Genomic DNA, 16,553 nt, shown 5'->3' on the forward strand with positions numbered 1-16,553 from the left:
GAGAGAAGGGGTACCCGAGTGTGAGAGATGGAGAGTGATGAATAGTGAGTGATAAAGAGGGATTGCATGCGAGAGACTGAGCGTGTGCAAGGCGGCGAGTGTTCAGAAGTTGGGCTTCAGCGAGTATCTGTATGTGTGTGGAGGGCAGTTTATGTGTGCATGTGAGGCAGGGAGAGTGGGTGTGTGGGAGCATATGTGTGGGGGAGGGAGTGAGTGTGTGTGGGAGGGAGTGAGTGTGTGTGGGAGGGAGTATGTGGGTCTGTGGAATGGAATATATGTGTGGGAGGGAGTATGTGGAAGATGTGTGTGGGAGGGAGAGAGTGTATGTGTGTGGGAGATAGTATGTATATGTGGGTGGGGGAGGATTGTGTGCCTGGATAGGGAGGTGTGTGGGAATGTGTGTGGGAGGGTGTGTGCGTGGGAGTGTGTGTGGGAGGGTGTGTGTGTGAGGGGGAGGTGTTTGTGTGCGGCGAACCGTGTGTGTGTGGGGGGGAGGATTGTGTGTATGGAGAGGGAGGTGTGTGGGACTGTGTGTGGGGGGGGAGGATTGTGTGTGTGGGGAGAGGGAGGAGTGTGGGAGTGTGTGTGGGGGTGGATTGTGTGTGTGGAGAGGGAGGTGTGTGGGAGTGTGTGTGGGGGAGGATTGTGTGCGTGGAGAGGTGTGTGGGAGTGTGTGTGGGGGGGAGGATTGTGTGTGTGGAGGGAGGTGTGTGGGAGTGTGTGGGGGGGGAGGATTGTGTGTGTGGAGAGGGAGGTGTGTGGGAGAGTGTGTGGGGGGGGAGGATTGTGTGTGTGGAGAGGGAGGTGTGTGTGAGAGTGTGTGAGGGTGGGAGGATATTGTGTGTGGAGAGGGAGGTTTGTGGGAGTGTGTGTGAGGGGGAGGATTGTGTGTGTGGAGAGGGAGGTGCGTGGGAGTGTTTGTGGGGGGGAGGATTGTGTGTGTGGACAGGGAGGTGTGTGGGAGTGTGTGTGTGGGGGTGGAGGATTGTGTATATGGAGAGGAGGTGTGTGGGAGTGTGTGTGTGGGGGGAGGATTGTGTGTGTGGAGAGGGAGGTGTGTGGGAGAGTGTGTGTGGGGAGGATTGTGTGTGTGGAGGGAGGTGTGTGGGAGTGTGTGTGAGGGTGGGAGGATATTGTGTGTGGAGAGGGAGGTTTGTGGGAGTGTGTGTGAGGGGGAGGATTGTGTGTGTGGAGAGGGAGGTGCGTGGGAGTGTTTGTGGGGGGGGAGGATTGTGTGTGTGGGAGGGAGGTGTGTGGGAGTGTGTGTGTGGGGGTGGAGGATTGTGTATATGGAGAGGGAGGTGTGTGGGAGTGTGTGTGTGGGGGAGGATTGTGTGTGTGGAGAGGGAGGTGTGTGGGAGTGTGTGTGAGGGGGAGTATTGTGTGTGGAGAGGGAGGTGTGTGGGAGTGTATGTGGGAGAGTGTGTGTGGGCGGGAGTGTGTGGGAGGGAGAGAGGGAGTATGTGGGGGGGGTGGATTGTGTGTGGAGAGGGAAGTGTGTGGGAGTGTGTGAGGGGGAGAGGATTGTGTGTGTGGAGAGGGAGGTGTGTGGGAGTGTGTGCGGGGGAGGATTGTGTGTGTGGAGAGGGAGGTGTGTGGGAGTGTGTGTGTCCCAGGATTCTACCCCGGTTCTTCTCCCAGTTTTATGCCACTCCCATTTTATTCACACCATTTAATCCGTCCATTTTCCCCTCATTTTAATCCCCCCAATTCACCCCACAAAAAATCTGTTCGGCTTCCAATACCCCCCACCCAATTTTGCTCCCCACTGTCCACATTTTTGCCACCATTTTGTCCCCAGAATTAATGCACCCTCCCATTTTATGACCTCCGCAAATTTATCCCCCCTATTTTATGCCAACCCATTTTAGGTCCCCCCCCCCCCACAATATATTCCCCCCTCATATTTTTTTTAAAACTATTTTTATTCTCCTACTCTTTCACATTTTCTCCCCAAATTTTCACCCACCAATAATAAACAATAATTAGTTATGAATGTAATGTCAATCCCCATATCAATAACAACGGTCCCAAACTCCCACCAAACCCCCAAACATTAGCGTGCATGTTAACGGAAACAAATGACAAAAAGAAATCCGGAACCACCCATAGTCACCATTAACACACACAGCCCCCCCCCCCCTCCAACCCACGCACCCACCCACCCCTCCCAACCGCCCCGCTCCTCCACAAACTAACATTCGATGTTATCCAGTCATTGAAAGTGCATAATCAATAAGACCCATGAATTGTGCAACCCTTCCATCCTTCCCCTCAGTTCAAACTTACCCTTCTCAAGAGTCAAGAATTCCAGTAGGTCACCCCGTCAGGCCAGGCCACAGGGTGGAGAGGTTGGTCACCATCCCAACAGGATCCGCCTTCGGGCGATCAACGAGGCTAAGGCGTCAACATCTGCCTCCGCACCCGTTTCCGATCCCGGCTGTTCCGAAACCCCGAATATGGCCTCCCGGGGACCCGGGTCCAGTTTCACGTGCACCACTTTAGAAATTACCCTAAAAACCTCCTTCCAGTACTCCTCCAGCTTTGGACAGGACCAAAACGTACGTGGGGAGCGGAGAATCGCGCCCCTTGTGTTTCTGCTTCTTGAAGCACCGTGTACCCATTGAACAATTATAGTCAACATCATGAAATATCTCCAATCAATAAAATGTGCCTTTCATTTGTGTCCATCCAATGGTTGTCAAGATTGTTAGTTTCCTCAATTTCGGAGTCAGTAACTATCTATATTTCTATCCAATGTTCCAGTGAAGGTCAACACAAACTGGAGGAACAACCTCTCATCAACCGGTTAGGCACGCTACAGCCTTCCGGCCTGAACATCGAATTCAACAACTTCAGATAATCAGACCCACCTCTACCCATTTGTTTTCATTTCATTTTAACTGTCTTTTACAATTTCTTTCTTTCTTAACAGACATTTAATTTCCCCCCATCTTATCCACCTTTCCTGCACCTTTCTCCTCTTTGCTTCCCCCTTCCCCCCACACCTACAGGTCATCCTCTGATGTTAGTTTCTCTGCTGTTTGACCTTTCACATCTTTTGTCCTCTCTGGGGACTGCCATTAACACTCTTTCCCCATGGTTTCTGTGGCCATTAATACCCGGTTTCCCTGGGTTTCAAAGTACAAAGATGGAACATTACAGCGCAGTATACAGGCCCTTCAGTCCTCAATGTTGCGCCGTCCTGTGAAACCCCTCTTAAGCCCATCTACACTATTCCCTTATCGTCCATATGGGGCAGCACGGTAGCATGGTGGTTAGCCTAAATGCTTTAAAACTTCCCAGGTTCGATTCCCGGCTGGGTCACTGTCTGTGGGGAGTCTGCACGTCCTCCCCGTGTGTGCGTGGGTTTCCTCCGGGTGCTCCGGTTTCCTCCCACAGTCCAAAGATGTGCGGGATAGGTGGATTGGCCATGCTAAATTGCCCGTAGTGTCCTAAAAAGTAAGGTTAAGGGGTGGGAGGTTGTTGGGTTATGGGTATAGGGTGGATACATGAGTTTGAGTAGGGTGATCATGGCTCGGCACAACATCGAGGGCCGAAGGGCCTGTTCTATGCTGTATTGTTCTATGTTCTATGTTCTATGCCTATCCAATGACCATTTGAATGTGTTTAGTGTTGGCTAGTCCACGCCTGTTGAAGGCAGGGCATTCCATGCCCTTACTACTCTCTGAGTAAAGAACCTCCCTCTGATATCTGTCCTATATCTATTTCCCCTCAATTTAAAGCTATGTCCCCTCGTGCTGGACATCACCATCCGAGGAAAAAGGCCATACCAGGCAACATCCTTGTAAATCTCCTCTGTACCCTTTCCAATGCTTCCACATCCTTCCTATAATGCGGCGACCAGAACTGCACACAATACTCCAAATGCGGCCGCACCAGAGTTTTGTACAACTGCAACATGACCTCAGGGCTCCGAAACTCAATTCCTCTACCAATAAAGGTACACCTTCTTAACAACCTTCTCAAACTGGGTGGCAACTTTCAGGAATCTATGGACATGGACACCAAGATCTCTCTGCTCATCCACACTACCAAGAATCTTACCATTCGCCCAGTACTCTGTCTTCCTGTTATTCCTTCCAAAATGAATCACCTCACACTCTTCTGCATTAAACTCCATTTTCCACCTGTCAGCCCAGCTCTGCAGCTTATCTATGTCCCTCTGTCACTTGTAACATCCTCCACACTGACCACAACTCCACCGACTTCAGTGTCATCTGCAAATTTACTCACCCATCCTTTTACACCCTCCTCCAGGTCATTTATAAAAATGACAAACAGCAGTGGCCCCAAAACAGATCCTTGCGGTACACCACTAGTAACTGGACTCCAGTCTGAACATTTCCCATCAACCACCACCCTTTGTCTTCTTCCAGCTAGCCAATTTCTGATCCAAACTGCTAAATCACCCTGAATCCCATGCCTCCGTATTTTCTGCAATAGCCTACTGCGGGGAACCTTATCAAACGCAAAGAATGGCTCGAAGAATCCTCCAATAATTTCCCTACCACTGACCTAAGGCTCACTACCTGTACTTTCTTTGATAATCCCGGGTAAAAAAATAGCTTCTGACCTGGCCGGCATCATGCCAAAGAATTAAACAATCAAAAATAAATGAAATCAGGGCAGATTGGCCCATCTCCTGATAGACCAGCCTAACAAGGATGGCTGAAAGTGGAAGTACCAATCCCTCCTAGATAAGGACAAGGGGGGAAAACCATTTCATCTTTTCTCGAGCTGAGCGATGGAAACTCTTCTATTTCAGCCCAGCTGCGGTTTGGAACCAGTTCACTTTGAGATCAGAGTTTCGTATCAGCAAGGAACAGCTTCCTCCTTCAGCACCTCTGCTGTTTCCTCAAGTCACAAGGTGGTCGGACAACAGCAGCGCAAATGCTTCTGTTTAGATTTACACGTCTGAGTTGGACAGAGTCAATTGTACACGACCTCTTCCAGGGCAGAGCGAATCATTGCCCTGAGTGCCTTATTTATCATTCTCAGTCTGACAGGGTAGTCTGATGATACACACACTCGCTTCTGTTGCTAGTGGAGACCACGAAAGAGGAAGGGAAACTTTTTTTTTAAAGTTCTCATTTCTGAACTCCTTGGGGACAATCTGTTAAATAACTGCCATAACCTGGTCAGCCAGCAGCATCTCACAGGAATAGCGGCTGCAACTTTATGTCAGTGTGAGGTATGATGTTCAGGGTGATGTTCCCTCGTGTCTGTTGAGTTAGCAATGTGCCCCTCAGCAATGCCTCTGACTGCTCCCCCTCTATCTCCTTCAGGCTCCCTGTCCTGGGACCGAATCGGAATCGATCACTGGGAGTAAGACGAGAGAGAGAGACAGGAGTCTCCATGGATCGTCCCTCTTCTTTTCTGCTGATTTGTAAGTATGTGAGTGGCGACTAAAGGATTTTCACAGGAACTACATTGAAGTGTAATGTAAACCGACTGATATATTTATTGATGGACCGTTTCATCTATAAGGAATAATTCTGTCCATGAAATTTACACATATGTTCACACACACATACATTTCCACACACTATCTTCTACTGATATGTTTTCAAACACATCCTGTCACCCTTTCACTCAATCTCTGACACGGGGAGACAGTGGCATTATTACTGGAATAGTGATACAGAGAGCCGGAGGGGTGGGGGTGAGGGGGAGGTGGTGGATTACAAGCCCACCGATTCTCTCTCTCTCTAACCTAGAAACGTTCCCTCACACGAAAACATTCTCTAACCCAATTCATCTCTCACATGCAGCCAGACACTCTTCCGCTTTTCTACCACACGCACACTGTCACATACACACATCCTCACACACATTTTCTGTCTCTCCCACAAACTGTCTCTCACACACACACACTCTCCCTTCCACCACACACCTCCTCACAGTCTCTCTCATACAGTGGCAGACACAGTCACATACATACTCACACACTCTCTCCCACACACACTTCCTCACACACAGTCTCTCTCATACAGTGACAGACACAGTCACACACATACTCACACACTCTCTCCCACACACACTTCCTCACACACAGTCTCTCTCAGACAGTGACAGACGCAGTCACACACATACTCACACACTCTCCCTCACACACACTTTCTCACACAGTCTCACACATAGTGACACACGCAGTCACACACCTACTCACACACTCTCTTCCACACACACCCTCTCTCACACACACTTTCTCACACAGTCTCTGTCATACAGTGACACACGCAGTCACACACATACTCACACACTCTCTCCCACACACACTTCCTCACACACAGTCTCTGTCATACAGTGACAGACACAGTCACACATATACTCACACACTCCCACACAGACTTCCTCACACACAGTCCAAATCCCCATCTAACGTTCCACATCCATCTATCCAAATCCCCATCTAACGTTCCACCTGAGCACCCATCTATCCAAATCCCCATCTAACGTTCCACACCCATCTATCCAAATCCCCATCTAACGTTCCACACTCATCTATCCAAATCCCCATCTAACGTTCCACCTGAACACCCATCTATCCAAATCCAAATCTAACGTTTCTCACGCATCTATCCAAATCCCCATCTAACGTTCCACACCCATCTATCCAAATCCCCATCTAATGTTCCACCTGAACACCCATCTATCCAAATCCCCATCTAATGTTCCACCTGAACACCCATCTATCCAAATCCCCATCAAACGTTCCCCACCCATCTATCCAAATCCACATCTAACGTTCCACCTGAACACCCATCTATCCAAATCCCCATCAAACGTTCCCCACCCATCTATCCAAATCCACATCTAACGTTCCCCACTCATCTATCCAAATCCCCATCTAACGTTCCACCTGGACACCCAGCTTTCCAATATTTTGGGGCCGCTGCTGTTTGTCATGTTTATAAATGACCTGGAGGATGGCGTAGAAGGATGGGTGAGTAAATTTGCAGATGACACTAAAGTTGGTGGAGTTGTGGACAGTGCAGAATGATGTCACAAGTTACAGAGGGACATAGATGAGCTATTTAAGATAAGGATTTTGGCTAAGTGTGAAGGAGGCAACAATTGCATTTCCATTGTCAGCGTCCATGATGTAAGACATGAAATGAGAGAAGGAGAGAATGAGCTGCGGAGCTGGGCTGACAGGTGGCAAATGGAGCTTAATGCATAAAAGTGCGAGGTGATTCATTTTGGAAGGAATAACAGGAAGACAGAGTACTGGGCTAATGGTAAGATTCTTGGTAGTGTGGATGAGCAGAGAGATATCAGTGTCCATGTCCATAGATCCCTGAAAGTTGCCACCCAGGTTGAGAGGGTTGTTAAGAAGGCGTACGGTGTGTTAGCTTTTATTGGTAGAGGAATTGAGAGTCTGAGCCATGAGGTCATGTTGCAGTTGTACAAAACTCTGTTCATGATAAATTGCCCGTAGTGTCGAAAATTGCCCCTACTGTTGGGTTGGGTTATTGGGATAGGTTGGAGATGTTGACCTTGGGTAGGGTGCTCTTTCCAGGAGCCGGTGCAGACTCGATGGGCCGAATGGCCCCCTTCTGCACTGTAACTTCTATGATCTGTGGAAAGTTGGCTCGCTGTTCGGAAAGGTGGGTGCACAGGTGGAAAGTTAGATCGGTATTTGGAAATGTACATATTCGTGGCAAGGAAATGCAAAATATAGATTCAGAACCTCAGCCAAAGGGATGTGGTGTTGAGTGAGCCATATGGTTCTTGATGCTTATTAAAAGCCTCGCAAGTTCCCTTTTATTTTATTCCCATCTTTGGAGTTTAGGGTTAGGGTGAGTGTCATTCTTTAGTTTGCTTTTTAGTAACCTCTGGCCCGAGTTCTTCACTGTATTCTGAAACCGCTGCAAATGGGGAACACGCACGTTCTGCTTAATTTCAAAATATCTTCCAGTGATGCATAGAATTTATACAATACCGACAGAGTAGAAGTAGGCCGCCCGGCCCATCCATTCTGCACCGACCGTCTTCAAAAATAGTCTCTCCAGGCCCACTCCCCAACCCCACCCCAGTAGCCAACCTAACCTGCACATCTTTCAACGTTAAATGGCAGGTGCTGGCATTGCCAAATCAGCTAACTGGCCATGGTTGGGCGCGAGGGGGCAATTTGTCATGGCCAATCTACCTAACCCAGGTGTCTTTGGACTGTGAGATGAACTGGAGCACCCGGAAGATTCCCCCACGCAGACACGGCGATAACATGCGATCAAATCTCAGACACTGACCCAAGCCTGGTATCGAACCTGAGATCCTGGCGCCGTGAGGCAGCAGTGCTAAAAATTGTGCCACCGTGGAGTACCAACAATCTGCCTTGTGATGTAATTGGGCTGCACATCAGATACCCCCTGTTTGAAGGCCTAATATTATCCCTTTACTCTTTTTCAATAATTACACTAATAATTATCTGTATTGACACAAGCAGGTTTATATTAACACTGCAATGTATTTAGTGAAAATCCCCTCGTCGCCACACTCCGGCGCCTGTTCGGGTACACAGGGGAGATTCAGAATGTCCAATTCACCTAACAAACACGTCTTTCGGGACTTGTGGGAGGAAACCGGAGCACCCGAAGGAAACCCACGTAGACACGGGGAGAACGTGCAGACTCAAAGAACAAAGAACAAATGAAATTACAGCACAGGAACAGGACCGGAGCACGCGGAGGAAACCCACGTAGACACGGGGAGAACGTGCAGCCTCAAAGAACAAAGAACAAAGGAACTTACAGCACAGGAACAGGGCCTTCGGCCCTCCCAGCCTGCGTCGATCCAGATCCTTTATCTAAACCTGTCGCCTATTTTCCAAGGTCTACTTCTCTCAGTTCCCCACCCGTTCCTATATCTGTCTAGATGCCTCTTAAATGATGCTGTCATGCCCACCTCTACCACCTCCGCTGGTAAAGCGTTCCAGGCACCCACCACCCTCTGCTTAAAAAACTTTACACGCACATCTCCCTTAAACTTTCCCCCTCTCACCTTGAAATCGTGACCCCCTTGTAATTGACAGCCCCACTCTTGGAAAAAGCTTGTTGCTATCCATCCTGTCCATACCTCTCATAATTTTGTAGACCTCAATCAGGTCCCCCTTCAACCTCCGTCTTTCCAATGAAAACAATTCTAATCTACTCAACCTTTCTTCATAGCTAGCACCCTCCATACCAGGCAACATCCTGGTGAACCTCCTCTGCACCATCTCCAAAGCATCCACATCCTTCTGGTAATGTGGCGACCAGGAACTGCACGCAGTATTCCAAATGTGGCCTAACCAAAGTCCTATACAACTATAACATGATCTGCCAACTCTTGTACTCAATACCCTGTCCGATGAAGGCATGCATGCTGTATTCCGCACAGACAGTGACCCAAGCCGGGAATCGAACCTGGGACCCTGACACGGTGAAGCAACAGTGATAATCACGTTGCTAGGGTGCCGCATTTGTGGCTGTTCCTTGCATTTCACCTGGGCCAGATTCATATTCTCACCATCGTGATCAGCCCACGTCCAATAATTATTCTCATCTTAGAAATGAAATGAAAATCGCTTATTGTCACGAGTAGGCTTCAATGAAGTTACCTTGAAAAGCCCCTAGTCGCCACATTCTGGCACCTGTTCGGGGAGGCTGGTACGGGAATCGAACCGTTCTGCTAGCCTGCCTTGGTCTGCTTTCAAAGCCAGCGATTTAGCCCAGTGTGCTTAACCTCGTTGCTCTAAGTAAATAATGAACATATGATACAGTAGATGGAGGAGCCATTCGGTCCATGGGACCTCGCCCTCCAGTCAATGTGATCATGGTTTAACTTGATTTTGAACTCCATTTTCCCGCCCTCTTCCCAAAACGCTGTCTAGCCCAGCCTGAAATCATAGATTATCATAGAATTTACAGGGCAGAAGGAGGCCATTCGGCCCATCGAGTCTGCACCGACTCTAGGAAAGAGAACACTACCCAAGGTCAACAGGGCCCAAGGTCAAAACAGCCTCAAGTCCCTCGGCCTTTCCTCATAAGATCTTCCCTCCATTGCAGGCAACATCCTGGTAAATCTCCTCTGTACCCTTTCCAATGTTTCCACATCCTTCATATAATGCGGCGACCAGAACTGCACGCATGAATCCAAATGCGGCCGCACCAGAGTTTTCTACAGCTGCAACATGACCTCATTGCTCCGAAACTCAATTCCTCTACCAATAAAAGCTAACATACCGTACGCCATCTTAACACACCTCTCAACCTGGGTGGCAACTTTCAGGGATCAATGGACATGGACACCGGGATCTCTCTGCTCATCCACACTACCAAGAATCTTCCCATTTGCCCAGTACTCTGTCTTCCTGTTATTCCTTCCAAAATGAATCACCTCACACTTTTCTGCATTAAACTCCATTTGCCACCTCTCAGCCCAGATCCGCAGCTTATCTATGTCTCTCTGTAATTTGTAACATCCTTCCGCACTGTCCACAACTCCACCGAATGCAAATTCTTGGAAATGGATGAATAGGAGGCACCTTCATTACATGTTTTTAAGGTAAAGATAGATAGTTTTTTGAAGAATAAAGGGATTAAGGGTTATGGTGTTCGGGACGGAAAGTGGAGCTGAGTCCACAAAAGATCAGCCATGATCTAATTGAATGGCGGTGCAGGCTCGAGGGGCCAGATGGCCGACTCCTGCTCCTAGTTCTTATGTTCTTATGTTCTAAAGATGGGAATAGAGGGATACGGACCCCGGAAGTGTGAAATGTTTTCGGTCAGATGGACAGTGTGGCAGACGCAGGCTTGAAGGGACGAAGAGCCTTTCCTGTGCTGTACTATTCTTGTTTCTTTGTCCTTTTGTCATCCCAGGAGTCAGCCTAGTCAACCTGTCTAGCTCTCCCTCCAGAGTGGTCATTCGTTTCTGAGTTCAAGCGATTGAAACTGTCCACAATGTTCCATGTTTGGACTCGTCAACGTTTTGTGCAATCGCAGCGGGAAACCTTTACTCTGGGACACATATCCCTTTGCAATTAATATCAAAACTGCAAACACTTCACTTCCGATCAATCTACAAGTTCAAGTCAATAGTCGGGCAGTCACACTAATCATTGTGAAACATCACTGCACATTCTCCAATATAAATCATTCCTTATTCCTCTTTGTTGTCTATCCTTGAGCCTGGCAGTTATGATCAAGCTCAGTACTCTCAGACGTCCACTCAATCACCTCCTGGCAGAAAAACAAGTTTTTTTTCACACATTCCCTATCTCTATCTGTCATTTCTCTGACTCAACTTGTCTCCAGGGGCTGGTTTAGCACAATGGGCTAAATCGCTGGCTTTGAAAGCAGGCCAGCAGCACGGTTCAGTTCCCGTACCAGCCTCCCCGAACAGGCGCCGGAATGTGGTGACTAGGGGCTTTTCGCAGTAACGATATTGAAGCCTACTCGTGAGCATTATTCTTTTCATTTTTTTGTCCTTAGCTTCCTCTTTCATTCAGTTCTTTGGCCTTACTCTGCCCACCTCTCATACTGCTTTAGACTGTGTCAGTGTATTTTTTCAAATGGCCACGTTGGGTATTGTTATCTCTCTCGCCCTCTTTGTCTCTCTCTTTCACGCTCTCTCTCTATCTATCTCTCTATCTATGTATCTCTCTATCTATCTATCTATGTATCTCTCTATCTATCTCTCTATCTATCTCTCTATCGATGTATCTTTCTATCTATCTCTGTGTCTCATGCACAGACAAACAATACTCTCACTAACGCGCACACAGGCAGAGAGGCATTAATTTCCTCTCTCTAACTATCTCTCTATCTCTCTCTCTCAAACACCAACAACACTCACTCACGCTCAGGCGCGTACAGCGAGATTAATGCTCTCTCACTCTCTATCTGTCTAGTAAGAAGTCTTGCAACACCCAGGTTAAAGTCCAACAGGTTTGTTTCAAACCCGAGCTTTCGGAGCACTGCTCCTTCCTCAGGCTCCTTCTTCTTCATTCACCTGAGGAAGGAGCAGTGCTCCGAAAGCTCTTGTTTGAAACAAACCTGTTGGACTTTGAGGCACCCTCAGTTACGACGCGAGAGCGAGGTCGGTAATCAAAAGGCTTTAATCTACAGAGAACTGAACAGCATCCGAGAGAAGTGTGCTCTCCACATGGAGCCATATCCTATATACCGTTTCCTGGGGGTGTAGCCAGAGGCGGAGTCCCCCAGGGTTCCAAGCATCTTAAAGGGGCAAGGATTTAAAGGTCAGGTACCGTTTACAGCAGTTATTAATACTGTTCATCACAGACTTTAACCTGGTGTTGTAAGACTTCTTACTGTGGTCACCCCAGTCCAACGCCGCCATCTCCACATCTATCTATCTAGCTCTCTATCTCTCTCTAACAAACAAGATTCACACTTGCGCGCACAGGCAGACACAGAGGCATTAATGCACCCCCTCTCTCTCTCTCTATATATATATATATCTCATTCATAGACATACACAAACGACAAACACTCACGGACACAGGGACAGAAGCATTAACTCTCTCTTCATATCTATCTCTCTATCTCTATCTAGCGCTCCCTCTTTTTCATACTTACACAGGCACAGACACTCAAGCTTGTCTATTCTCACGCATTAATACCTGCCTATCTATCTAACTGTCTATCTATCAACAATCTATCTACCTTCCTATCCATTTATCTGTCTTTATCTCTGTCCACCTATCTCACGCTGTCTCTCTCATACACACACAAATAGCTCTGCCACACGCGCACCCACAGGGACAGAGAATTTCCTGTCCTCTCTCTATCTATCTATATCACTGTCTATCTCTCTCTCTCACACACGCAACCAAACACTCGCACACTCCGGATCAGACACATCCCTGCTCTCTGTCTCTCTTTCACACATATCATCAACCACATTCACCTGAGGATGGAGCAGCGCTCCGAAAGCTCGTGTTTGAAACAAACCTGTTGGACTTTAACCTTCTGTGAGACTTCTTACTGATATCACCAACTGACTGTTATTGCGCTGGAGAAACCCGCACTTCAACACCAATCTATTTGAAATTAACTCAGTTTAACAGATTAAAGCAACGACCACGACTTTCTCTCCCAAATGTTTATTGTCAGCCACGAGCATGAAAAGATCACTTTTGGTCACAAGTTCAATTTCAGGACATGATTTTAAGAAAAGACAAACAGGAAAGTGTGACTTCTCTAGGTTTGCTCAAGCTTCCCCTTCTCTCTCAACGCAAGTTTGCAGCAAATCAACAGAACCTTATCGATTATATTTCTCTTTATATTTTTCAGTGGCAATGGCTTCGCAGTCAGCAGCACAAGGTATGTGGAATTTAAAATGACTATTCACAACCACTTAAAGCAACAACATGATAGTCAATAGTGAGCTTCACAGATACCAAATATAATCTTTATTAAGAAAGGAAAATGATAGAAAATTACAGCACAGGAACAGGCCCTTCGGCCCTACCAGCCTGCGCCGATCCAGATCCTTTATCTAAACCTGTCTCCTATTTTCCAAGGATCAACTTCCCTCTGTTCCCCGCCTGTTCATATATCTGTCCAGATGCATCTTAAATGATGCTATCATGCCCGCCTCCACCACCTCCTCTGGCAAAGCGTTCCAGGCACCCACCACCCTCTGCGTAAAAAACTTTCCACGCACATCTCCCTTAAACTTTCCCCCTCTCACCTTGAAATCGTGACCCCTTGTAACTGACACCCCCACTCTTAGAAAAAGCTTGTTGTTATCACCCTGTCCATACCTCTCATAATTTTCTAGACCTTAATCAGGTCCCCCCATAACCTCCATCTTTCCAACGAAAACAATCCTAATCTACTCAACCATTCTTCATATCTAGCACCCTCCATACCAGGCAACATCCAGGTGAACATCCTCTGCACCCTCTCTAAAGCATCCACATCCTTCTGGTAATGTGGGGACCGGAACAAACATAGAACATAGAACATTACTGCGTAGTACAGGCCCTTCGGCCAACGATGCAGCGACGACCTGTGAAACCCCTCTAAAGCCCATGTACACTATTCCCTTGTCGTCCATATGTCTATCCAATGACCATTTGAATGCGTTTAGTGTTGGCGAGTGCATTACTGCTGCAGGTAGGGCATTCCACGCCCTTACTACTCTCTGAGTAAAGAACCTACCTCTGACATCTGTCTGATATCTATCTACCCTCAATTTAAAGCTATGTCCCCCTCGTGCTAGCCATCACCATCTGAGGAAAAAGGATCTCACTGTCCACCCTATCTAATCCTCTGATCATCTCGTATACCTCAATTAAGTCACCGCTTAACCTTCTTCTCTCTAACACAAACAGCCTCAAGTCCCTCAGCCTTTCCTCATAAGATCTTCCCTCCATACCAGGCAACATTTGTAGGAACAACAGGGTAGTTGTCATGGGAGATTTTAACTTCCCCAACATTGAATGGGACTCATGTAGTGTTGGAGGCGTAGAGGGAGCAGAGTTTGTAAGGAGCATCCATGAGAGATTTTTAGAGCAGTATGTAAATAGCCCAACTCGGGAAGAGGCCATACTGGACCTGGTATTGGGGAATAATCCCGGCCAGGTGGTTGAAGCTTCAGTCGGCGATTACTTTGGGAATAGCAATCACAATTCCGTAAGTTTTAGAATACTCATGGACAAAGATGAGACTTTCCCTAAAGGAAGAGTGCTAAATTGGGGAAAGGCAGAGTATAATAAAATTCGACAGGATCTCGGGAATGTGGATTGGGAGCAGCTGTTTAAGGGTAAATCCACATTTGAAATGTGGGAGTCTTTTAAGGAAAGGTTGATTAGAGTGCAGGTCAGACATGTTCCTGTGAAAATTAGAGATAGAAATGGCAGGATTAGGGAACCATGGATGACGGGTGGAATTGTGAGACTTGCTAAGATGAAAAAGAAGCATACATAAGATTGAGGTGACTCAAAACTGATGAAGCTTTGAAGGAATATCGGGAAAGTAGGACGAATCTCAAACGTGCAATAAAGAGGGCTAAAAGGGGTCATGAAATATCTTTGGCTTACAGGGTTAATAAAAATCCCAAAGCCTTTTATTCGTATATAAGGAGCAACAGGGCAACGAGAGAAAGGATTGGCCCACTTAAAGACAAAGGAGGGAATTTATGCGTGGAGTCAGAGGAAATGAGTGAGCTTCTTAATGAGTACTTTGCATCGGTATTTACCAAGGAGAGGGAAATGATGGATGTTGAGGCTAGGGATGGATGTTTAAATACTCTAGGTCATGTCTGCATAAGGAAGGGTGAGGTTTTGGGTATTCTAAAAGGCATTAAGGTGGACAAGTCGCCAGGACCGGATGGGATCTATCCCAGGTTAATGAGGGAAGCGAGGGACGAAATAACTGGGGCCTTAACAGATATCTTTGCAGCATCCTTGAGGTCCACGGGTGAGGTCCCGGAGGACTGGAGAATTGCTAATGTTGACCCTTTGTTTAAGAAGGGTAGCAGGGATAATCCAGGGAATTATAGACCTGTGAGCTTGACGACAGTGGTAGGCAAACTGTTGGAGATGATACTGAGGGATAGGATCTATTCACATTTGGAAGAAAATAGACTTATCAATGATAGGCAGCATGGTTTTATGCAGGGAAGGTCATGTCTTACAAACCAATAGAATTCTTTGAGGAAGTGACAAAGTTAATTGATGAGGGAAGGGCTGTAGATGTCATATACATGGACTTCAGTAAAGCATTTAATAAAGTATCCCATGGCAGGTTGATGGAAAAAGTGAAGTCGTATGGGGTTCAGGGTGTACTAGCTAGATGGATAAAGAACTGGCTGGGCAACAGGAGACAGAGAGTAGTGGTGGAAGGGAGTGTCTCAAAATGGAGAAAGGTGACTAGTGGTGTTCCACATGGATCCGTGCTCGGACCACTGTTGTTTGTGATATACATAAATGATCTGCACGAAGGTATAAGTGGTCTAATGAGCAAGTTTGCAGATGATACTAAGATTGGTGGAGTTGCAGATAGTGAGGCGGACTGTCAGAGAATACAGCAAAATATAGATAGATTGGAGTGTTGGGCAGAGAAATGGCAGATGGAGTTCAATCCACGAAAATGCGAGGTGATGTATTTTGGAAGATCAAATTCAATTGCGGACTATATGGTCAAGGGAAGGGTCCTGGGGAAAATTGATGTACAGAGAGATCTGGGAAATCAGGTCCATTGTATCCTGAAGGTGGCAACGCGGGTTGATAGAGTGGTCAAGAAGGCATTCAGCATGTTTGCCTTCATCGGACGGGGTATTGAGTACAAGTGTCGGCAGGTCATGTTACAGTTGTATCGGACTTTGGTTAGGCCACATTTGGAATACTGCGTGCTGTTCTGGTCGCCACATTACCAGAAGGATGTGGATGCTTTAGAGAGGGCCCAGAGGATGTTCACCAGGATGTTGCCTGGTATGGAGGGTGCTAGCTATGAAGATTGAGTAGATTAGGATTGTTTTCATTGGAAAGACGGAGGTTGAGGGGACACCTGATTGAG

General features: G+C 47.2%; 1 protein-coding gene across 4 annotated transcripts in view; it reads left to right on the forward strand.

The window, feature by feature from the left end:
• The first annotated feature begins 4,877 nt into the window (after nt 1-4,877).
• The window catches only part of LOC119960716 (Fc receptor-like protein 5), a 72,721-nt gene continuing 61,045 nt past the window's right edge, over nt 4,878-16,553 (forward strand). For 2 of the 4 annotated variants that reach the window (XM_038788332.1, XM_038788334.1), the window contains exons 1-3: nt 4,878-5,215; nt 5,310-5,410; nt 13,323-13,352. In XM_038788332.1, coding sequence (XP_038644260.1) covers nt 5,380-5,410; nt 13,323-13,352 — 61 coding nt within the window. In that variant the 5' untranslated portion in view covers nt 4,878-5,215; nt 5,310-5,379. Of the gene's footprint in view, nt 5,216-5,299; nt 5,419-13,322; nt 13,353-16,553 lie in introns of those variants that run through there. The other 2 variants (XR_005459501.1, XM_038788333.1) reach the window with 2 other exon arrangements.

This window comes from Scyliorhinus canicula, unplaced genomic scaffold (genome assembly GCF_902713615.1).
Source record: "Scyliorhinus canicula unplaced genomic scaffold, sScyCan1.1, whole genome shotgun sequence".
Taxonomy (NCBI): domain Eukaryota; kingdom Metazoa; phylum Chordata; class Chondrichthyes; order Carcharhiniformes; family Scyliorhinidae; genus Scyliorhinus; species Scyliorhinus canicula.